Below are 22,556 nucleotides of genomic sequence, written 5' to 3' on the forward strand. Positions count from 1 at the left end.
GTGGTGCATTTCTCCTCCTCCCTCTCCCCACGTCTGGCCGTACGTCCTGTGTTCATTTCCTCACATGACTGCACCTCAGACACAGTGCGCCATGTCAGTCAACAGCTGAACAGTCGCAATTTGCTGGTCAGTGTTGGCCTGGTAACCTGCATGTGGCAACACTGTCTGTGGGGTTGTAAATCCCCTGCCTAGCACATTTGCCACCCCCCACAGGTCTGTCCTAAGCAAAGGAGGATGTGCTCTGCTTACTTTGCATTTCAGCAGTAAACAGAGTTACCAGGAAGGAAGGGAAGACCGGAAGTTCAATGAGGTGAAAAAAGCAGCAGGGAGCATCCTCCCTCATAGCCTCTTTGGCCTCTGTGTCTCAGCTGGCAATGTTTTCCAGGGACCGAAACCAGAAAAAGGAGGGACAACACCTCAATCCCCAGCCATTTGTCCATCCCGTTCACTGCACCTGGAGAGCCAAAGGAAGCAGCCATCAGCCCCAGGTAGGGGTCTGAGCTAAGGATTTGAATACACGATTTGTTGAGTGAGGCATCAGTTAGGGTCTTTGACTTTATTTTCCTCGTATGTATTTCTGGCCTGTACACAGAATCACAGAATCACAGGGCTGGAAGGGACCTCAGGAGGTCACTGAGTCCATCCCCCTGCTTCAAGCAGGATCAACCCCCACTAAGTCATCCCAGCCAGGACCTTGTCAAGCTGGGACTTAAAAACCTCAAGGGATGGAGAATCCACCACCTCTCTAGGCAACACATTCCAGTGCTTCACCACCCTCCTGGTGAAGTAGTTTTTCCTAGTATCTAACCTACACCTCTCCCTCTTCAGCTTCAGACCACTGCTCCTTGTTCTGCCATCTGACACCACTGAGAACAGTTTCTCACCCTTCTCTTTAGAGCTCCCCTTCAGGAAGTTGAAGGCTGCTATTAAATCACCCCTCAGTCTTCTCTTCGACAAACTAAACAAGCCCAAATCTCTCAGCCTCTCCTCATAGGTCTTGTGCTCCAGCCCCTTAATCATTTTTGTGGCCCTTTGCTGAACCTGCTCCAGCACATCCACATCCTTTTTATACTGGGGGGCCCAAAACTGGACACAATATTCCGCATGTGGCTTCACCAGTGCTGAATAGAGGGGAATAACTACTTCTCTAGATCTGCTGGAAATGCTTCTCCTAATGCACCCTAGTTTGCCATTAGCCTCTTGGCTACAAGGGCACACGGTTTACTCATATCCAGCCTTTCACCCACCATAACCCCTAGGTCCCTTTCCATTGTACTGCTGCTGAGCCAGTTGGTCCCCAGCCTGTACACCTCGTGCTCATGCCTGGGCTCTGCCTTTGTGCTGAGTAAACGTGTTGTTTCATTTCATGCGGCACGGCCAGGCTGTAGGGTCAGGGTAGCACCATTTGGAGTAACAAGCTCAGGGGCGGATTAAGAGCAGCTGGGGCCCTGGGACGACACAGTCACCAGGAGCCCGCCAATGTATTAAGATGGTAACGTGACGTCATCGGGCTTTAAAATCGATTCAGGCCGCTCGTGACGCGTGATGTGTGATAAAACTGCACTTGGATACGTTCTACAATAATAGTGACACGGCACCTTTCTTTGGTTCCATGCAATGCATTGTTCAAACACATGGAGTTACAAAGCCACGAGGCCCCTCACACCTGGAGGCAATGGCCCCTTTTGCCTTTATGTTGCTCCACCACTGACCGAGCTGTTCCCCTATGACTCCCTGAAAGGACGCGGTGCCTTGGATTCCCGCCCTGTCCAGGGCAGGGGTGGGCACCGCAGGGCACACGCAACTCCAGCTCTGGGCCCGGGTGTGGTGCAGTTGTGTTCACGGCTGGTCAAAGCCCAGGTGTGGCTGCACGCTGGGGGCTGTTTGTGAGCAGCCAGGCATTGTAAACGCCACCCAAAGTGACCAGGCCGAGGTGACCCAGCTACATGGCACAGGCGTGTGTATTGCACGACAGGTCCAGGCCAGTGGCAGGTGCAGATGGCCGTGGTAAGCAGCCCTGGGTAGGGACGGGCACTGACAAGTCCGGCGTGCGAGGGGAGGGGTCACCACATGTGCACACCCTTTCCCTCCACAGGCTCCTCCACAGGCGCAGAGCCTGGCGCTGGGTGAGCTGCTGCCTCAGAGTGGGGCTGTTCTACGTGCCACTGTCCTGCAGTTTGTGCTGGGTCTGGCTAATGAAGGAAAGGAAGGGGCTGAGTTTTCTCCTTTGGCAGCAAGAATCTGGTGACTGTGAAAGTAGCACCGTCCCCTCACTTCCTGAGCATCGGCGCCTGCTTTGAGTGTGGTAGAGGGAGGCCTCGCCGGTTGGTGTCACTTTCCAGACCAGACCTCAGGAACGGCAGAGTTTGCCAGGGAGGGTCGCAGTACTGAGTCCCTTGGGACCTCCTTGGCGGGGCAGAGTTAAGGTTGTTTGGTGGGGAGGGTTGTGTGACAAGCATTACTTTAACTCTGCTTTCCTCACTTCCTAAAGCATCTGGGGGTGGCTGTTGTTAACGGGAAGGGCCCTCAGCCATGTGCCTGGAGTACCCACGCCTTAATCCTCGCTACACTGGAATCTCTTTGCTTTGTTAAATACGCCTGTCCTTGATTTCACTACAGACACAGCCACGTGCCGCGAGTTAAGTGGAGCAACCATGACTTGACTTTAGCGGTGTCTCGTGTGTAAACCCAATGGATTATCCCCCTTGCCCTGCTCAGTGCTTCTGCAGGAGGAGCTGCTGTAAATGGGGTCTTTGCTGGATGCTGAGCTGTTTCTGGGTGCGGCCCTGCTGCAGCAGAGACCATCCCTTTCAGAAGATCTCATTGTAAAATGTCGCTCTGTCATCTTTGGGCAGCGCTCAGGAAAATGCCCGACCCCCCTGGGACTGCAGCCGGGGGTTCCACGGGGCTCCGGGCTTGCTCTGAAGGCAGAGGTGGGATGGATGCTCCGTGAGCGCCCAGGGTAGGAGAGTACGTGCGTGCACGTCAGGCATGCTGGGTGCTGAGCAACCTGTCTGCGAGTGCTACCACAGAGACGCAGTGCTGCGCCACCTGCTGCGGCGTGAAGCTGGGAGCCGTGCTTGCATCTCCTTGACCTTATGCCACCAGACACCTGCTCCCGTCCTTACCAGCTGCCAGAGCGCGCTGGGGCAGTTCCCCAGTTCAGTCCTTGTGTTTGGTTTAGCAGTCGCGTTCCGTAGGACTCCGATTAGTTTTGCTCTGCAGTGCAGGGCTCTGCTGAATATTGAACAGCTGTGTGAGCTGCAGACACAGCCTCTCATTGCGATGCTGTGGTCTGATTGCATCATGAGCCAAGCATTGCTTGTTCCCGGCTCGCTGCAGGGGGAGGCGGGGATGTCCTGCTACCAGAGAACCCTGGTGTGCTTTGCCTGTTTGCTCCCACGTTGCTGTCGGGTTGCCGCTACCAGGGCTGTTCTCTTGTATACCTGCTTTGCTCTCGTTTGTGTTAGTCTTGGCTCTGTGTCGTACAGTTCTCCTCCCTCTGCAGACGGCTTTGTGTGGCCAGATAAGTCTGCGTCCTAGCCAAGCGTGGGCACGTGTCCTTGGTTGCCGAAGGGGGCGGGTGGGGGAGCGAGGGGGCTCAGAATGAGCTGCGTTGAACTCACTCTCTGCTTTGGTCTGTCTGGGAGCGGGCAGTTACCTGACAGCCCTGAAAAATGGTTCAGTGACTGCCCCACTCTGATGAAACGAGTTGCTGACCTCCGGGGGCCTTCTTCCCTCTGCTCTAACTTGGGTGGGGCTCTGCTCTGGTCTCCAGGGCGGGGGTCATTCTCCCCAGCTTCAGAGGAGAGTGTGACAGTCTCCTCCTTGACTGGTCATCATCCTCTTCCCAGCCAGGCATAGAGAGGATCCTGGGCTTCCCGCCAGAGTTGTGATGCTGCTTGGCAGTTCTGGTATTGCCTGGTATAGCCCTGGCTCCCACTGAGCACACAGCAGGCTGGTTAGCCACGTACCGCTGCCAAGCCTTTCCTAGGGGCTTCTCCTGCACAGCTGGCACCTGCTGGAGTTGTTGCACCTCAGGGCTGTTGAGTGTCTATCCTTTGTTCCCATGTGGCCAAGCCTTGTGACTAGAAGTGCTCCCCGGACCACTCCCCCAGCCGGGTAGAGCAGGGCCATGGCCTGAGCAGCAAATCGCGGGGGCCTGGATATTTCCAGTGTTTGGGAATCGATTTCCCTGTACCCTGAAGTCTCATTTCTTTGCTGGTCTCCAAAGGGTTCACTCCTGGACTTGGGGTTTAAGCTGAGTGTTTATAGGCCTCAGGGCAGGACGTTCAGTTTCTAGGACTCAGTTCCATTCAAAGATATAGCTGAGGGGTAGCTCAGTGCTTTGAGCATCAGCCTGCTAAACCCAGAGTTGTGAGCTCAGTCCTTGAGGGGGACCATTTGGGGCAAATAGGAGGGTGGGAAGGGACAGTGCTTGACCCTGCCCAGAGGGCAGGGGACTGGACTCAATGGCCTCCCAGGGTCCCTGCCAGCTCTATGGGATGTGTATCCCCCCCATCTATAACTGCAGCAGCTGTGTGGTGTACGCCTGGTTCACGAGGACACCTCACTCCAGGATGTCAGTAAGCTACAAGTGTGCAGCTTTTCTTTTCCCTTGGGAAAAGGCCCGAAGAGCGTGATCCACGTGAGCTTAGCCTTACGTGACACTTCCCGGGTTGTCTTCCAGAGTTGTGAGGCATCTCGCTGCCACCTGTCCTTAGTGTCTGTGTGCCAGCTTGGGCTTGGCTCCCCACTCCACTGGCCACAGACAACCCAAGCACGCCTGGCTGCTTCGCTGCTGGTGAGCCATAGGCACCTTCCCACCCCCAAGCCCTCTGAGGCTCCAGCCCATGTCCACTGGACCACTGGCAGTGTTTACCAATCCCCTGCTTCTCATGAACCACCTCCCCCAGCTTACCAGTGCCCACTCAGGGCACCGCTCTGCTTAGCTCGCAGCGCATGGCTGTGTTTGTCGTGAAATCAAGCACCGGTGTATTTAACAAAACAAAGAGATTGAAGCATAGCAAGGAGAAAACCTGGTTACGCATGCAATCACGGCCTAACGTGTCTTAGAAGCTAGATGCGGCTAAGCAGGCACCCACGTGCCCTGCAGGGTACTGCTCGCTCAGACTCCTCAGAACGCTCTTTGCTCAGGTTCTCTGGGAGCTTCTGCTCAGGAGACGGTCCTGGCATCGCTTGCCTGGCGGGGGAAGAATTCCACCGCTTTCTCTGCAGCCCGAAGGTCCGTCACAGCGTTCGCAAACAGGACCTCCCTCCTGTTCCACATTGTGCATTTCCTTTCTTTGTAAAGCCCCTCTTTAGCCTGTGGCTCAGGCTCTGTCTATAGGGCATGCTTTTTTGCCCCTACTCTTTTTGGCCTTCCAACCTCAAATAAATTGCTTTCACACCGCCACAGCATTGCAAAACAAAGCGTTCACATTTACAGCCACAGCCTTGTGAAAGGGAGCGTTCAGATTTACAGCCACAGCTTTGTAAAGGGAGCGTTCCCATCAGCCAATCATAGCTGGGCTTTGTTGACACGCGTTCCTTTGCAGCCTTGATGGTGGGGGGTTGATGAAAGTCCTTCGCAGAGCTGGAGTTACTATTTTGAGGGAAAAGACCTCTTAGCGCAACTTTTCATGCATAGCAGTGTGAAAGCTTCATGATCTTTTTCTGAAAAAAGAAAACTCAAAAAACAAGCTCTCAGTATGCAAATAGAGGTGTATAGTGAGATCACATGATATGCAAAGGACCAGCTAGGGCAGGGATTCCCAACCTATGGGTCGGAACCCAAACATGGGTGGCCATTAGATTTGTTAAGGGTCTCCAGCTGGGCAGTTCCCAGATGCAGGTGGCTGTTAAAGAAGCCATTTGCAGTTTCTTAACACTGCTGCCTCAGGCAGTTATCTGTCACTAGAGACAGCACTTACCTTATGCTAGGTGCTGAAAGCTTAACACTTGAGTTAATCGGTTTTAATGACTTTTACCTGCTGGGAGCAGGAGGGCTGGGGGAGCTGCCCAGCCTAGCAGCCCCGGTGAAGAGGCTGTGGGAGGAGGGGGAGTGTCTAAGGCTGGGGCCATTTAGGGCTGGGGGGGGTAGGGTTCTAAGGCTGGGTGTGGTTTGGGGCTGCTTAGGGGGACAAAAGTTGGGGGCAGTGTGGGGCTTTGGGGGCGTTTAAGGCTGGGGGCAGTTTGGGGCTCTGGGAGTGGGTCTAAGGCTGGGGGCAGTTTGGGGCTGTGGGAGGGGGTCTAAGGCTGGGGGTGGGGTGGGGTGGGGCAGTGGTGGGGGCTTGGGGCTATTTTTTGTTCAGCCCCTGGAACATGTACAAAATTACCATGTGGCCCCCAGTGAAAAAAAGTTGGACCCCCCCACCGCCCGCCTTACGCATTACACAGACTGCTTCCCTGTATTGGATCCCAGGCCAGCCACTTACTAGTCTCTGGCAGTAATTTTCACCCCCTCCCCCCTTCCCCCCTTCTGCCCCTACTTCTCTTCTATTAGCTGATTTCTCAGTTTTCATGTTTTTGTTTGTGACTCCCCCCAGCCATTCCAGCCCCAGAGTGTGGGATTTAAGCCCGGGGCAGGGTGGAGCGGTTTGAGGATGTCTTTCCCCCACCACAACTCAGATTAAATATAATAAAATAATCAGCAGTAATAACTAGTGTTATTTTATTAATTTATTTTCCCTTTTTTATGGAACAACTATTAATATACAAACATGAGGGGGCACAATTGTGTATTCTTGCCTCTGGTGCAAAATTAGCTAGCTACAGCCCTGCTTCCCACCCCTCCTCACCCCCTGCTTTGGAATTGCCGTGGGTCACCAAGTGTTCCGGAATTGTCAGAATGGGTCCCCATCTGGGAAAGGTTGGGAACCGCTAAGCTAGGGCCATCGGTGTCCAGCCCCGTCTGCCTCTCACTTCCTGGTGACCTGCCTTAACTCCAAGACCCTGAGGACATAATTTCCCACATGTACCTTTTGCAGCAGCTGTGGCAGCCAGTAGGCTCTTGGCAGAAACCTCACAGGCCGCCCTTTGGTGAACTGTTAGGCAGGTGTGTGACCCAGCGGCTCTCTGTGAAACGCTGCTCACTCTTTGCCCCCTGGCACCAAGCAGGCCCAGAGTGCCAGCTCATAGAGCCACCTGCTGGCACCTATCCCTTTGGTATCCTAGCCCACCCCCGAAGGACCATGCTGGATTGCCACGGCTTTGTCTGGTGCCGTCTAAAAGCCCCATTCCGTGGCGCACTCACGGCTCCCCTTGAGCGACTGTTGGAGACGCTAATAGGTGGCACTGCTGGGCCGGTTAGCCTGATGGCCTTCCCGCCGTTCCTCCCTTTGCTATAGAGCGCGCCAGGCGTGGGCTGGGACTGCTCTGCAGTTATCTAAAGTCGCAGTGCTGCGTACAGGTGGGAGTCAGCTCACTGCTTCCGCACATCACTCTGCCTGTCAGCCCATGCCCTGAGCGCTCCCTAAGGCTGCAGGGAGCAAGTGGGCCCTCAGCATGCCCTGAAAGTGCCACAGTTCAGCTGTTCACAGCAGGCACAAGTGGGCACGGCAGAATCGTGGGCCTGTCGAGAGAATGCCCTGGCAACTGCCCCCCCATCCCACCTCACCTCGATGGGGAGCTAGCTCCGATCGCAACCTGGCAGTGACCCAGGCGTCTCTCCAGCAGGCCAGTCCCAGGCCCTCAGGGCTTCGTAGGTCAAAACCAAGCCCATAAATCGGGGTGGAAGTGCTCAGATACCGGCCTGAGTCCTGGAGCTTGGGTGTCCTGAGTGCTCTGTAAGCTGTGCTACTCGCCAATGGGTGGCTGCCAGTTCCGGCTTCCACGCTGTGATGGAGTGGGGGGAGTGCATGTGTGAGTCAGGCTGGATGGCTGAGGCAAGCAGCAGCTCCCAGTGGCTAAGGATGACCCTGGGGCTACAACTGGCAGGTAACACCTCTGCCTGAACAAAGAGGAGGGAGGAGCTGAGCTGGGTTTTGAATCGGGGGTGGCAGTTAGAGGCTAGGAAACGGGAGAGCTGGAAGGCAGCCAGCCTGAGGAGGGGGAAGCTACACCCCAGAGGGGCACCCCTCGGGGTCTTCTCCCCAGGACAGGTTGGAAGGACTGTCTCTGGCTGCTGTGCTGTCGCTTCTGTGAGAAACTGGGCATCTGTTGCCTAATAAACCTGCTGTTGTACCTGCTGAGTGAGAGTCACTCCTGCCAGTGGACGGGGTGCAGTGCAGGGGGACCCCTGAACCCCATCACACACGCTGATCCACATAGCATGCATGGCAGTAGCCTAACCGCTGGTCATCTGCATTGGACAGACCAGGCTGGGCCCATCTGGCCGGGTGTAGAGAGAATGACAGATTTCCCAGTTCCCAGGAGAGGAAGGAGACCCCGCTGCAGACAAGGGATACAAACTGGGTTTGAACATAAGGTCAAATGGGAAGAAAATCTAAGGGTATGTCCACGCTGCAGTTAAATATCTGGGCTGACCTGGGCCAACTGGCTTGGGCACAAGGGCTCTGACGAAGGGCAGCTTAATGGCCATGTAGACTGCGGGTCAGCAGCCCCCAGCATGAGTACCAAGAATGGCACCCAAGACTGTCTCAGGCAGGAGCGAGGCACTAACTTGTACAGCCCAGGTCCAAAGAGGAGCGCTGGGTGTGCCTTCCGGTGGGGCTGGAAGGGGTAACCCAGGGAAGGTTTCAGAAGCAGAGACAGTCGCAGGCGTGGGAAGGGTGTGTCTGTTGGTGGGAGGAGCCCGAGAGCCGGCTAGCTGGGCTGAGCCCAAGGTGACAGAGGTCCCAGGGTGTATCTGAGTACCAGTGGTGCCACACAGGGCAGTGGGGTGGGGTGAGCGGCCAGCAGTGTTAGCCTGGACCAGGGTCTGCAACCGAAACCAAGAAAAGCCATTTTTTCAGGTTCAGTTACAGAATCAATATTCAAGAGTCACAGCGCACGTGACTACGAGACCGTCCTCAATAACTAACAGCAACCCGGGCTTTTTGTCACCTGTTATAAGCCCAGCACATGCACCCGCTGATTTGTGCCAATTAGAACGTTTGTTCCTTTCACCCCAGGACTGGGGAGCAAATGAGGACAAGGAAAACGCCGCGCCTGGGGATAGGTTCTTAAGCAGGGAGGAGCAATGTTCCCATTGACTCTCCCCCCCATTCCCAGACTCTACCCCCACCAGCCCGAAAGCCCTCCCCGCCATCTCCAGCCTTTACCCACCTCAGCTCCAAATCTGCTCCCCATCTCTAAGCTGTACCCCCCCATCCCATAAACCCACCCCACATCCCCAGGCTTAACCCCTCTCCAAAGGGTTAACCTTCCCCCAGGGCCAGCTGGCAGAACCACTGCCCCCTGCCTTACAGACGGGGGACAAGGATCAGAAACCCCCATCCCCTGAGCTCCATCCCAGCCTCCTGGGAACCTTACCACAGGAGAGCTCCCGGCTGGCCTGGGCAGGGGAAGCCACACCCTCGGGAGCTGGCAGTGCTGGGTTGTCCCGGGATGGGGCGTGGGCCTGACCAGGCTGGTTGCACACACCAGCTGCCAGCAGAGCGGAGGCGCTGTCTGCCCCAGGGACGCTGCATGAGCAGCCCCGGACTCTGTCCTGGAGACAGTGACCTGGCGGCTCCCAGCTGGGCTGTACCGGGCGCTCAGCAGGTGGTGGTGGGGCCCCTTGTGCTCCCAGCTGGGAAGGAGCCAGGCACTGTACTCACACAGGGCCTATGCATCCTGGGCAGTGCCACTGGCTGTGTCACCTTCCTGGCTGGCACCGACAGGAGCACCAGGGCCCGGCTTCCACAGCTGCCGTGCTCTGGGCAGCTGCTCCCAGCCCAGTGTCCCTTACGGGCCCCCTATGGGCAGCAGCAGCCGCGCGCCCCACTGGCAGCGACATGCATGTGGCGTGCTGGGGCTGTGCTCGGAGGCCTGGCGTGGCGCGGCTCAACCCCCTGTGCCCTGGGGAGAGGCTCAGGCCGCTGGCTACCCCACGCCGGGGATGGAGCCGGCAGGTGGGGGGCGGGGGTGGGGAGGGAGGAGCAGGCACGGCCGGTGCAGTGTCAGGCCTGCAGCAGCAGGCAGGGAAGTTTGAGGTACGCAGGGGTCAGGTTTTAACCCAGCCTGTCTCCCCGCCCCCCGTACCCCATGCTATTGCTGCTTCCTCAGCAAGGGCTGCCCCTCCTCCCCCGTCGTCATTGCAGTTGGTGGGCGGTGGCAGGGCTTGGAGCCACAACTGACTCCTTAAAGAGCCGCATGCAGCTCCGGAGCCATGGGTTGGTGACCTCTGGCCTGGAGGGTTTAATTCTGCATATTCTGACTCTGCACAGCACCCTTGTTAGACCAGTGCCCCATTCTGTTAGATTCCCGCTGCGCCCTTGTTAGACCAGTGCCCCATTCTGTTAGACTCCCGCCGCGCCCTTGTTAGACCAGTGTCTCATTCCGTTAGACTCCCGACGCGCCCTTGTTAGACTAGTGCCCCGTTCCATTAGACTCCCGACGCGCCCTTGTTAGACGAGTGCCCCGTTCCATTAGACTCCCGCCGCGCCCTTGTTAGACCAGTGCCCCGTTCCATTAGACTCCCGCCGCGCCCTTGTTAGACCAGTGCCCAGTTCCATTAGATTCCCACCGCGCCCTTGTTAGACCAGTGCCCCGTTCCATTAGATTCCCGCCGCGCCCTTGTTAGACCAGTGCCCCGTTCCGTTAGACTCCCGCCGCGCCCTTGTTAGACCAGTGCCCCGTTCCATTAGACTCCTGCTGTGCCCTTGTTAGACCAGTGCCCTGTTCTGTTAGACTCCCGCCGTGCCCTTGTTAGACCAGTGCCCCATTCCGTTAGACTCCCACTGCGCCTCCGTTAGACTCCCGCCGCGCCCTTGTTAGACCAGTGCCCCATTCTGTTAGACTCCCGCCGCGCCCTTGTTAGACCAGTGCCCCATTCTGTTAGACTCCCGCCGTGCCCTTGTTAGACCAGTGCCCCATTCCGTTAGACTCCCGCCATGCCCTTGTTAGACCAGTGCCCCATTCTGTTAGACTCCCACTGCGCCTCCGTTAGACTCCCGCTGCGCCCTTGTTAGACCAGTGCCCCATTCTGTTAGACTCCCACTGCGCCTCCGTTAGACTCCCGCTGTGCCCTTGTTAGACCAGTGCCCCATTCTGTTAGACTCCCGCCGCGCCCTTGTTAGACCAGTGCCCCATTCTGTTAGACTCCCGCCGCGCCCTTGTTAGACCAGTGCCCCATTCTGTTAGACTCCCGCCGTGCCCTTGTTAGACCAGTGCCCCATTCCGTTAGACTCCCGCCATGCCCTTGTTAGAGCAGTGCCCCGTTCCGTTAGACTCCCACTGCGCCTCCGTTAGACTCCCGCCGCGCCCTTGTTAGACCAGTGCCCCATTCTGTTAGACTCCCACTGCGCCTCCGTTAGACTCCCGCTGTGCCCTTGTTAGACCAGTGCCCCATTCTGTTAGACTCCCGCCGCGCCGTTGTTAGACCAGTGCCTCATTCTGTTAGACTCCCACTGCGCCTCCGTTAGACTCCCGCCGTGCCCTTGTTAGACCAGTGCCCCGTTCCGTTAGACTCCCACTGCGCCTCCGTTAGACTCCCGCCACGCCCTTGTTAGACCAGTGCCCCATTCTGTTAGACTCCCGCCGCGCCCTTGTTAGACCAGTGCCCCATTCCGTTAGACTCCCGCCGCGCCCTTGTTAGACCAGTGCCCCATTCCATTAGACTCCCGCCACGCCCTTGTTAGAGCAGTGCCCCATTCCATTAGACTCCCGCCGCGCCCTTGTTAGACCAGTGCCCCATTCCGTTAGACTCCCGCCGCGCCCTTGTTAGACCAGTGCCCTATTCTGTTAGACTCCCGCCGCGCCCTTGTTAGACGAGTGCCCCATTCCGTTAGACTCCCGCCGCGCCCTTGTTAGACCAGTGCCCCATTCCATTAGGCTCCCACCGCGCCCTTGTTAGACCAGTGCCCCGTTCCGTTAGACTCCCGCCGCGCCCTTGTTAGACCAGTGCCCCATTCCATTAGACTCCCACCGCGCCCTTGTTAGACCAGTGCCCCGTTCCGTTAGACTCCCGCCGCGCCCTTGTTAGACCAGTGCCCCATTCCGTTAGACTCCCGCCACACCCTTGTTAGACCAGTGCCCCATTCCGTTAGACTCCCGCCGCGCCCTTGTTAGACCAGTGCCCCGTTCCGTTAGACTCCCACCGCGCCCTTGTTAGACCAGTGCCCCATTCCATTAGACTCCCGCCGCGCCCTTGTTAGACCAGTGCCCCGTTCCGTTAGACTCCCGCCGCGCCCTTGTTAGACCAGTGCCCCATTCCGTTAGACTCCCGCCACACCCTTGTTAGACCAGTGCCCCATTCCGTTAGACTCCCACCGCGCCCTTGTTAGACCAGTGCCCCGTTCTGTTAGACTCCCACCGCGCCCTTGTTAGACCAGTGCCCCGTTCCGTTAGACTCCCGCCGTGCCCTTGTTAGACCAGTGCCCCATTCCGTTAGACTCCCGCCGTGCCCCTGTTAGACCAGTGCCCTGTTCCGTTAGACTCCCGCCGTGCCCTTGTTAGACCAGTGCCCTGTTCCGTTAGACTCCCGCCGCGCCCTTGTTAGACCAGTGCCCCATTCTGCTAGATTCCTGCCACGCCCTTGTTAGACCAGTGCCCCGTTCCGTTAGACTCCCGCCACGCCCTTGTTAGACCAGTGCCCCATTCCTTTAGACTCCCGCTGCACCCTTGTTAGACCAGTGCCCCGTTCCGTTAGACTCCCGCCGCGCCCTTGTTAGACCAGTGCCCCATTCCGTTAGACTCCCGCCGCGCCCTTGTTAGACCAGTGCCCCGTTCCGTTAGACTCCCACCGCGCCCTTGTTAGACCAGTGCCCCGTTCCGTTAGACTCCCGCCGTGCCCTTGTTAGACCAGTGCCCCATTCCGTTAGACTCCCGCCGCGCCCTTGTTAGACCAGTGCCCCATTCCGTTAGACTCCCGCCGTGCCCTTGTTAGACCAGTGCCCTGTTCCGTTAGACTCCCGCCGTGCCCTTGTTAGACCAGTGCCCCATTCCATTAGACTCCCGCCACGCCCTTGTTAGACCAGTGCCCCGTTCCGTTAGACTCCCGCCGCGCCCTTGTTAGACCAGTGCCCCATTCCGTTAGACTCCCGCCGCGCCCTTGTTAGACCAGTGCCCCGTTCCGTTAGACTCCCACCGCGCCCTTGTTAGACCAGTGCCCCGTTCCGTTAGACTCCCGCCGTGCCCTTGTTAGACCAGTGCCCCATTCCGTTAGACTCCCGCCGCGCCCTTGTTAGACCAGTGCCCCATTCCGTTAGACTCCCACCGCGCCCTTGTTAGACCAGTGCCCCGTTCCGTTAGACTCCCGCCACGCCCTTGTTAGACCAGTGCCCCATTCCATTAGACTCCCGTCGCGCCCTTGTTAGACCAGTGCCCCGTTCCGTTAGACTCCCGCCGCGCCCTTGTTAGACCAGTGCCCCATTCCGTTAGACTCCCGCCGCGCCCTTGTTAGACCAGTGCCCCGTTCCGTTAGACTCCCACCGCGCCCTTGTTAGACCAGTGCCCCGTTCCGTTAGACTCCCGCCGTGCCCTTGTTAGACCAGTGCCCCATTCCGTTAGACTCCCGCTGCGCCCTTGTTAGACCAGTGCCCCATTCCGTTAGACTCCCACCGCGCCCTTGTTAGACCAGTGCCCCGTTCCGTTAGACTCCCGCCGTGCCCTTGTTAGACCAGTGCCCCATTCCGTTAGACTCCCGCCGCGCCCTTGTTAGACCAGTGCCCCATTCCGTTAGACTCCCGCCGTGCCCTTGTTAGACCAGTGCCCTGTTCCGTTAGACTCCCGCCGCGCCCTTGTTAGACCAGTGCCCCATTCCGTTAGACTCCCGCCGCGCCCTTGTTAGACCAGTGCCCCGTTCCGTTAGACTCCCACCGCACCCTTGTTAGACCAGTGCCCCGTTCCGTTAGACTCCCGCCGTGCCCTTGTTAGACCAGTGCCCCATTCCGTTAGACTCCCGCCGCGCCCTTGTTAGACCAGTGCCCCGTTCCGTTAGACTCCCGCCGTGCCCTTGTTAGACCAGTGCCCTGTTCCGTTAGACTCCCGCCGTGCCCTTGTTAGACCAGTGCCCTGTTCCGTTAGACTCCCGCCGCGCCCTTGTTAGACCAGTGCCCCGTTCCATTAGACTCCCGCCGCGCCCTTGTTAGACCAGTGCCCCATTCTGCTAGATTCCTGCCACGCCCTTGTTAGACCAGTGCCCCGTTCCGTTAGACTCCCGCCACGCCCTTGTTAGACCAGTGCCGAATTCCATTAGACTCCCGCCGCGCCCTTGTTAGACCAGTGCCCCGTTCCGTTAGACTCCCGCCGCGCCCTTGTTAGACCAGTGCCCCGTTCTGTTAGACTCCCGCCGCGCCCTTGTTAGACCAGTGCCCCGTTCCATTAGACTCCCGCCGCGCCCTTGTTAGACCAGTGCCCCGTTCCGTTAGACTCCTGCCACGCCCTTGTTAGACCAGTGCCCCATTCTGCTAGATTCCTCCCACGCCCTTGTTAGACCAGTGCCCCATTCCGTTAGACTCCCGCCGCGCCCTTGTTAGGCCAGTGCCCCATTCTGTTAGACTCGCTCCGCGCCCTTGTTAGACCAGTGCCCCATTCCGTTAGACTCCCACCACGCCCTTGGCATCATCCAGTGGCTGTGAGTTCCAGAGGCGGGTTACATGGGTTAGGCAATGGGAAATTTGGGGCTCTTCAGTTTTACTGGCTGGCCCAATCAGCCTTCCCTTAGAGCCTTCCTTCTTACTGCGTACACCTCTGCTGGTGTCCCCCCATTCCTCTTGTAAGGGCAGCAGTCCCCTCTTTCAATTTCACTTGGTGGTGATGGCAGTGGTGCTGGTTCTCGCAGGAGCTGGGGCTGGGTTCTTACGTTCTGTCTGTGTGTTTGCATTCCCTGCAGGGAAGGACCATGTTTGCAGATTTATTGGCTGTGGAAGGAATGAGAAATTTAATTACGTGGTTATGCAGCTCCAGGTGAGTTCTCCTATCCCCTGCCGTAGGCTGCATGGGGGAGCGTGATCCCTCCATGACAGTTACCCATCAGACCCCTGCATGGCTCAGCACGAGGCCCTTCCCATCCGTATGGCCAGCACCTCCGAGAGCATGGGGAGCTCCAGGGGCTCTGTGGAGGGCCCGTGGTGAGAGAGGCTGTGCCGTGAAACAGGCCTTTTCCAGGGGGGGAGATGAAATCAGTGGTGGGATTGCTGCAGGGCTGGGTGGGGAGAGACAGTGGATGGAAGGACTCCTGGGGGAGGGGAATAACCACAAGAGAAGCAAGATTTGAAGTGACATCTTCCTCTTGGTGGCGATCCAGGTTCAAACAATGAGTTCCCAACAGACTCGCATCAGATGCCTGCCCCAGTATGTGTCTCGCCGGGGCTGGGGGTTCTACAATCACGTCTGCCTGCTGATGGTTACGGTGCTGACTGCTGTCAGGGCTCCATCGCGCTAGGTGCTGTATAGTCCTAGAATAAAAGGGCCTGTCTGCTGGAGAGAGTTCACAGCTGGAGCAGGCAAAGTGTGTGAGGGGGACGGGGGATGCAGGATGCAGGGGATGGAAGAAGAGGGTGACAGTATGAAGCAACAGCACATCAAAATCAAACTCTCATCTGCTAGTTTGCGGGATGGGGGGTTATCTTTAAATCCAATGATATAAGTGAATGAGAGGGGCTGGTCGATCCCTCACCAAGCAGCTGGCTGGCCGATAACGTAAGAACATAAGAACGGCCATACTGGGTCAGACCAAAGGTCCATCTAGCCCAGTATCCTGTCTGCCGACAGTAGCCAATGCCAGGTGCCCCAGAGGAGGTGAACCGAAGACAATGATCAAGCGATTTGTCTCCTGTCATCCATCTCCCGCCTTCGACAAAAGGCTTGGGGCACCATACCTTACCCCTGGCTAATAGCCATTTATGGACCTAACCTCCAAATATTTATCGAGCTCTTTTTTAAACTCTGTTAGAGTCCTGCCCTTCACAGCGTCCTCCGGCAAGGAGTTCGCTAGGTTGACTGTGCGCTGTGTGAAGAAAATCTTTCTTTTATTAGTTTTGAACCTGATACCCATTAATTTCATTTGGTGTCCTCTAGTTCTTATATTATGGGAACAAGTCAGGCAGCATCCAAGGGGCATCGCAGCAGAGGTCGGCGCCGAAGGGAACCGAAGGTCAGAGTGACGATATGAATTAATGAGGCGAGGGCTTCCCATGCGTAGGGAGCAGCATGGAAGAGGTGCCAAGGTGCTGAGGAGGTGGCAGGGAAGCAGAGAAGCCAATGCCAGTGGCTACCCTGGTTGATGGAGCACAGAGGGCGGATTGCTGAGATGTGCCCTGTGAACGTGCTTCGCCACCTGCCCAGGGCAAAGGCAAAGTCCCCTTTTGTAATGTGAGACCATTGCACCTCACGCTGTCATCTGTCACTACTGAGAACAGCCTTTCTCCAGCCTCTTTGTAATCCTCCTTCTGGAGATGAAGGTTGCTATCAAATCTCCCCTCACTCTTCTCTTCTATAGACTAAATCAGCCCGAATCCCTCAACCTCTCCCCATAAGTTATGTGCTCCAGCCCCCTCATCATTTTTGTTGCCCTCCACTGGACTCTTCCCAATGCGTCTGCATCCTTTTTGTAATGGAGGGGCTCAGAATTGGACACAGTATTCCAGATTCAGTATTCAGCCTCACCAGTGCCGAATAAAGGGGAATAATCCCTTCCCTAGATCTGCTGGCAATGCTCCTCCTAATGAAACTGGCGCAATTCATTTGCAAAAGGGCAGGGAAATCCACAGACACCAGGCTGGGAATGTGTCTCCCTGGCTGCTCCGAGTGCCCCACTGAACTCCTGGGGCAGCTGTCAACAGTTCCGAAGAGTGAGCCTGAAAAAATCAGCATCTTCTGACTTCACTGGTCTCTTTGTGTCGACCCCCTGTGTGGTTTTGGTTGCTTTTCATGCCAGAAGTGTTCACCTTCTAACCCTGGCTAGCCCAGCAGAACCACCACAACTCTAGAAAGGAAACACGGCTTGAGCTCCTCGACAGCAGTCTCTTCAGGTGTCAAGTGCCAGACTCAGTTCTGGCCCACTAGCAGCCATGCAAGTGCCATGAAGACAATGGGACATGGGGTATTTGACGGAGGTGGATGGAAGAACCCAGGCTGTCTTTCCGTGCAGAGGCTGCTTCTCGCCCAGCGTGGCACTGCGGATTTGGTCAGGGTCCTTCAGTTTCACTGCTGCCGCCCAGGCTTGTGCACAGCTGTTCCTGTCTTCTAGGTTCCTTTCAGGCAGCCACGGGCCACCATGGCTTTCCAAGCCCCAGATAGCTTTACTGACCTGAGGTCGCGCCTTCGTCCCACTCACTCCCCATGACAGGGTTGTGGATGAAACACGCTGTCCTTCGGTGGGTGCAGTTGGTGGTGGGTTTTTTAAAGATCCGCCATCCTTCCAGTAGCATAACATGAGAACTTGAGAGCCCCTAGCAATGACATCCTGGTAACGGACAGCTCCAGCTGCACGCCTCAAAGCAGGAACTTGAAGGCTGTGCTCCCTCTTCTTCCCTCAACAGTCAGAGAAAAAGCAAAGGCCCCAAAGCCAGGCGATGTTAGTGGCTGCCAGTCGTAGCTCCTTAGTGATTCAGTTCTGGGGACGGGTCAGGATGGTGCCCCTGGTATTTCACTGGGTGTGGGAGGGATCCCTAGGGTGCCTGTACACAGAAATCCCCAGCAAGCACCTGCAGTCGTTATTAGCTCCACTCCATTGTGGACTTGGCTTGAGTCATCCTTTCTCTGTCCATGACACTTCATGGGTTTCTGCAGGGTAAAGATAACAGGGTTCTGTAACATGGAGTGACCAGCACACCAGGGTAACGCTTGTGTTTATAGCAGGGCTTCTGAAGCTTTGCGTTAACGCAGTTTGGCCTTCTGCCAATGGAGCTCTGCTCCCAGTGCCTTTCATCGGTTAATTTCATTTCCTGGTAGTGAAACTTATCAGCCATGTGCGGTGTCCAAAGAACTCGGCATCTGAAAAGCCATTTTCTGTTTGTCAGTCACAAAGGCGTCAGCAGAGTTCAGAAGACTGAAATAAACAGAAATATGATTTGACCAGATAGTCCATCCTTAGCTTTCACTACTTTGTCTTTAAAGCCATTCACGAGGGCTAGGACAGAGCCTCTGATCAGCCAATGATTTTGTACCCATGAAAAAGGTCATGTCATGACACCACGGAAGAGACAGAGGAGGCAGCAGCTATGAAGGGTGCTGAGGGGGAAATTTTGTACTTCAGTTAACAACCTTAAAGCAAACATACATCTCAAAGGTGCTACGTATGCCCCTCAACTCCTGCTTTATCCAGCAAGCGAGAAGGTAAAACGTTCTAAAGATCAGTTGTATCTGTTCCAGATCAAAACAGCAGCAAGTAGTTATTTCAACTCCGAGTATATTTGAGCTGCTGAAAACATGGTTTTCTTTATTAGGTGTCTAAGTTGCAACATTTAGACTTGTTCGGTCTTTTTCACATACAGCCTCAATCCCAATTCACTTCTGGTCTAACACGCCACCTGTGTTGCAGCCACGGTGCGTATCTGGCTTTCATAGACAGAGCGGACAGACATCCTGAGGAGTTTTCTCTGTGCAAAACTTTTACACAGTAAGACAGATCTGGTCCTCTTTGGAGGTGTGTTCCTGGGTGCAGCCTAAGGCTTTATAGCTGAGTCCTTCCAGAACACAGCTGGTTCAGTGTCTGTGTTGCTCTGTTGGGGGGTGGTTACCCCGACACTGTGCCTTGGCTGGGGGAGACCAGAGCTTCTGGCCCAGCAGGGTAGGATGGTGGGGAGCCCCAGAGTGCAGGAAGGTGGGCATCTGTGGATTGATCAGCACACCAAGGGACAACCCCAAGGGGAGTTCTGTGGTCCAACCCATCACGCAGGTAACAAGCAAAGCTGGTGAGCAGAATTGCTGGTAGGTAGGAGCTTGCATTGCAACAGGGCAGGGAAGGGCTAATGGTGTGTTTAGGCTTCATGCACAGAGGAGCATGTCACAGACCAGAAAGAGGCAAAACCAAACAGCAGTCCTCCTGCAGCCTGGCAGCACATCTGCTCAGCTGTCTGGACACAGGCTGAGGCTATGGGTTTGCACCAACCAGTAGCATAGAGGTGGAACTGCAGTTTGGCCCATCTGCACTGGGATGTTACAGCGCCTTGGTGATGGCATTGGAACCCCCTGTTTCTCCTAGGCTGGACGTGGCCAGGGAGCGAAGGCAGGGCTTGGGCATGGGGAGAGGGAAAGTGACTGCAGAGGAGAGAGCCACGGAGGCGGAGGTGTGAGTGTGATGGAGCGAAGGGAAGTGTTATTGCTGGGGGCAGGGTGAAGAGAGGTGGGAGTCAATCCGAGAAAAGCTGAGCGAACACACGACAGCAGGAAGGGACGGAGTGGGAGAGCCCAGGCTTGTGATCCCTGCTCCGCACACGGGCCTGAGAAGAAAGCAGGCCCTTCCTGGGGGCTTGCTGAGGCCTGTGCCCCAGATCGCACCAGCGTGCTTATGTAACTGCCCACAGGCAGCCTTGCACCTGGGATCTCTGGGGCTCAGTGCAGGAGCCTCTACAGTTTGAGCTAGAAGCCAGCTGGCTCTCAGCTAAGGCTGCAGAGGAGGCTTGTTCTTTCTCTGAGTGAGGCATCTAGGTGCCTCTGCATGGGACAGTGAACCACACCTAGGGGTGTGGGTTACACTTACATGAATATAATTTAGCATCTGCTGAACTGGCGGCCTTTACCTAGAGTCAGAAACTAACCAGAGATAAATTACCACTTACCCGTAGGAGAAAGATCTCTCCAGGAACCATCTCACTGCAGCAGCTCTGTGTCTGGCCCACGTCTCAGTCCTCAGGTGTCCCTAGGACTGGCTTTGCATGAGAACACTCACATGAAGTTCACACTCAGGCACTGGGTGCCATGGTGTGCTGGCTTCACAATGTGTTACCAGCCTATGGGCCCTCGGATTATCAACTGCGCTTGGCCGACTCTCTGGCTTTTCTGTTGAGCCTCCAGCAGTGGGCTGAATAGGTCATGACACCGGAATGGGAACCGTCTATATCCAGCGCTCGGTAGCAGGGTCTGCGAGTCTGTGTGGAGCCTGCCCTGCTACTGTTCGTCCCAGGCCTGTTTTGAGTGGGATCCTTAATCTCCCAGAGCTGTCAGTCTGGCACCTCTTATCAGCAAGTAATCCACTAGGGAACTCCTCCAGGAGCTGCAGCAGCCCGCGGTGTGAGTGCATCCCTGATCCGCTTGGGGGTTAAGCCCTGGGGCTGTAAAGCATTCGCTGGCTGTGTGTGGATGAACTGCAGCAGACTGGGCCTGGGAGAGGTGCTGGGGTGCACACTGTGTTCGTTGTTTCAGGGCCGGAACCTCGCAGACCTCAGAAGAAGCCAGCCCCGGGGGACTTTCACGCTCAGCACAACCCTGCGGCTGGGCAAGCAGATTCTAGAATCCATCGAAGCCATTCACTCGGTGGGATTCCTGCACCGGGATATCAAGCCGGTAGGTAGTTTGCAAAGAGACCGTGATGAAGCGGTTATTTCGCAGGCTGTGGGGATCTGTGCAGTGCCCATGGCGAGAGGTGCACGGAGCCCTGTCTGGCTGCTGCAGAATTCTCGTAGCCAAGCACAGTCAGCAGGTGAACGGAGAGTTGTCCGTCTCCTCTGCCCAGGTGGGAGTGGTCAGGCCCTTGTCTCAGGGCTTCCACTTTATTTCTTCCCCCTCAGGTAAAGCACGTGCCATATCGGCTCCTGTCCGGGGCTCTTCTGCAGGGGCTGTCTGGTCTCTGCAGATTTCTGCGCTACGGACCACATGCCTGGGAGCCAATCTGCTTCCTGTAACTCTTCCCACCTTGACCCAGGGATTTCCTGCCACGGCCTCTCTGCTCCTGGCCACTTCTTCCCTAACTGTCCTTTATAAGGGCCTGCTCCCTAGCTGACCGATCTCGGCTGGGTGGTGTGACAGGGGCCGAGGGCCCAGCTGGCCTAGGTCAGTGCCCTGCCATTGACTTGCTGTGCCCTTTTATTCCAGCTGAGTCTCAGACCCATCGTGGCAGAATTACATGCAGGACAACAGGCCCAAGTAACTGTAACACAAAGAACAGCACATGCTTTTTGCCCATAGTAAGGCCAGCCTCAGTGGGGATGCTCCATGTTCTCTACAGAGCAAATATTTCCCCTTTCTGTTGAAGTTTTGCTGCAACAACTCACGCTGGGTTGAGCCTGGAACCTGCTTCTCTGCTCCTCGAGGTTACTGGGAGCCTCTGCCTTTCCCTGCCTGGGGGGAGCCAAACCCCTCAGCCAATAAACTGGGATCTTGCAGCACTGTCTTCGCGTGCAGTGTGTTCCTGCGTGAGACGTCCCTGGCTGGGGCGCTCGGGAGAGGTCCGAGTTCTGTGTGATAATCCGTCTGGGGAGCAGCAGCCATTATTTTATTCTCTTCCTTTTGGCCAGTCCAACTTTGCGATGGGTCGCCTGCCTTCAACCTACAGGAAATGCTACATGTTAGACTTCGGGCTGGCCCGGCAGTACACCAATACCAATGGCGAAGTCCGGCCCGTAAGTGACACCTTTTCCAACTCTGCTTCCGCTCAGGCAAGGAAGGGGGTTCTGGGGTTGTGTTTTGCTGTGACATGTGTATTGGGCCTTCTTGTGCTGGGTTGTGGGGTGGTGAGATGTGGCTGAGCTGGGAGTGGAGCTCTCTTGCTATTGGTGGAGAAATGTGGGGGTTTCCCACGCTCACAATCCCTCCCCTGGCATTAGAACAATCCCATGCACGCCTATGTCGGGCCTTGCCGGGGGAGTGGAGCTGGGCGTGCCCTTTAGAGGAGCCTGACCGCACTGCAGTGGGTGTCTGAAGAGGATGCTGCGCCCTGAATACGCCAGCTGTGACGGGGCTGTCAGCACGGCCAGGAGCATTGTTCTCCCCCTGCCCAGCTGTGCCCTGTGCCCTGAGCAGGGCGCTGAGAGCGGCTGCTCGGGAGAGGGTGGTGTGTGCTGATGGCACACAAGGTTGGCTGGCTCAGAGAGCCGTGTGCTCCCTCTGCCGCCAACCAAAGTGCGGCTAGGGCTCAGTTGGCGCACCCCGCAAATTCTACGTATGCCAGCGTACGTAGCAAACCTGCCCCATGCTGGGAGACCGTCGTGGGTACGACAGTCGCGTGGCCCACTGAGATAAGGATGGCCACTCACTAGCCTTGGGTGCCAACTGCTGGCCTAAAGAGACGTACCTCCCTTCCTCCCTCCATCTACTTAACACCTGTGCCCTCCCTCCTCCCCTCGCCTTCCCAGCCAGTCGTCTTTGCTTCCCTGTCCCCACTGAGGCCTGCTCAGCTCCCTGCCTGTATTGCTAGAACTAGTTGGCTGGGGGATGATTTGTCTCATCACTGTTATACTGAGGCTGTGGTATAACGCACCCAGATGCTGGTATAACTGTGTCCCTGCTAGGAGGTCTGTCTGCTTTAACCCACACCGGTAGAGCTAAAGCAATAGCACTTCCTAGTGTAG

The 22,556-nt window shown here is 56.5% G+C and overlaps 1 protein-coding gene across 1 annotated transcript in view; it reads left to right on the forward strand.

Annotated features, from left to right (window-relative positions):
* Window positions 1-22,556, forward strand: part of TTBK1 (tau tubulin kinase 1) — a 133,790-nt gene that overhangs the window by 27,712 nt on the left and 83,522 nt on the right. Inside the window, exons 3-5 of the mRNA XM_074988423.1 lie at window positions 14,939-15,012; window positions 20,413-20,553; window positions 21,504-21,608. Coding sequence (XP_074844524.1) covers window positions 14,939-15,012; window positions 20,413-20,553; window positions 21,504-21,608 — 320 coding nt within the window. The remainder of the gene's footprint in view (window positions 1-14,938; window positions 15,013-20,412; window positions 20,554-21,503; window positions 21,609-22,556) is intronic.

Source organism: Carettochelys insculpta, chromosome 3, assembly GCF_033958435.1.
Source record: "Carettochelys insculpta isolate YL-2023 chromosome 3, ASM3395843v1, whole genome shotgun sequence".
NCBI lineage: Eukaryota > Metazoa > Chordata > Testudines > Carettochelyidae > Carettochelys > Carettochelys insculpta.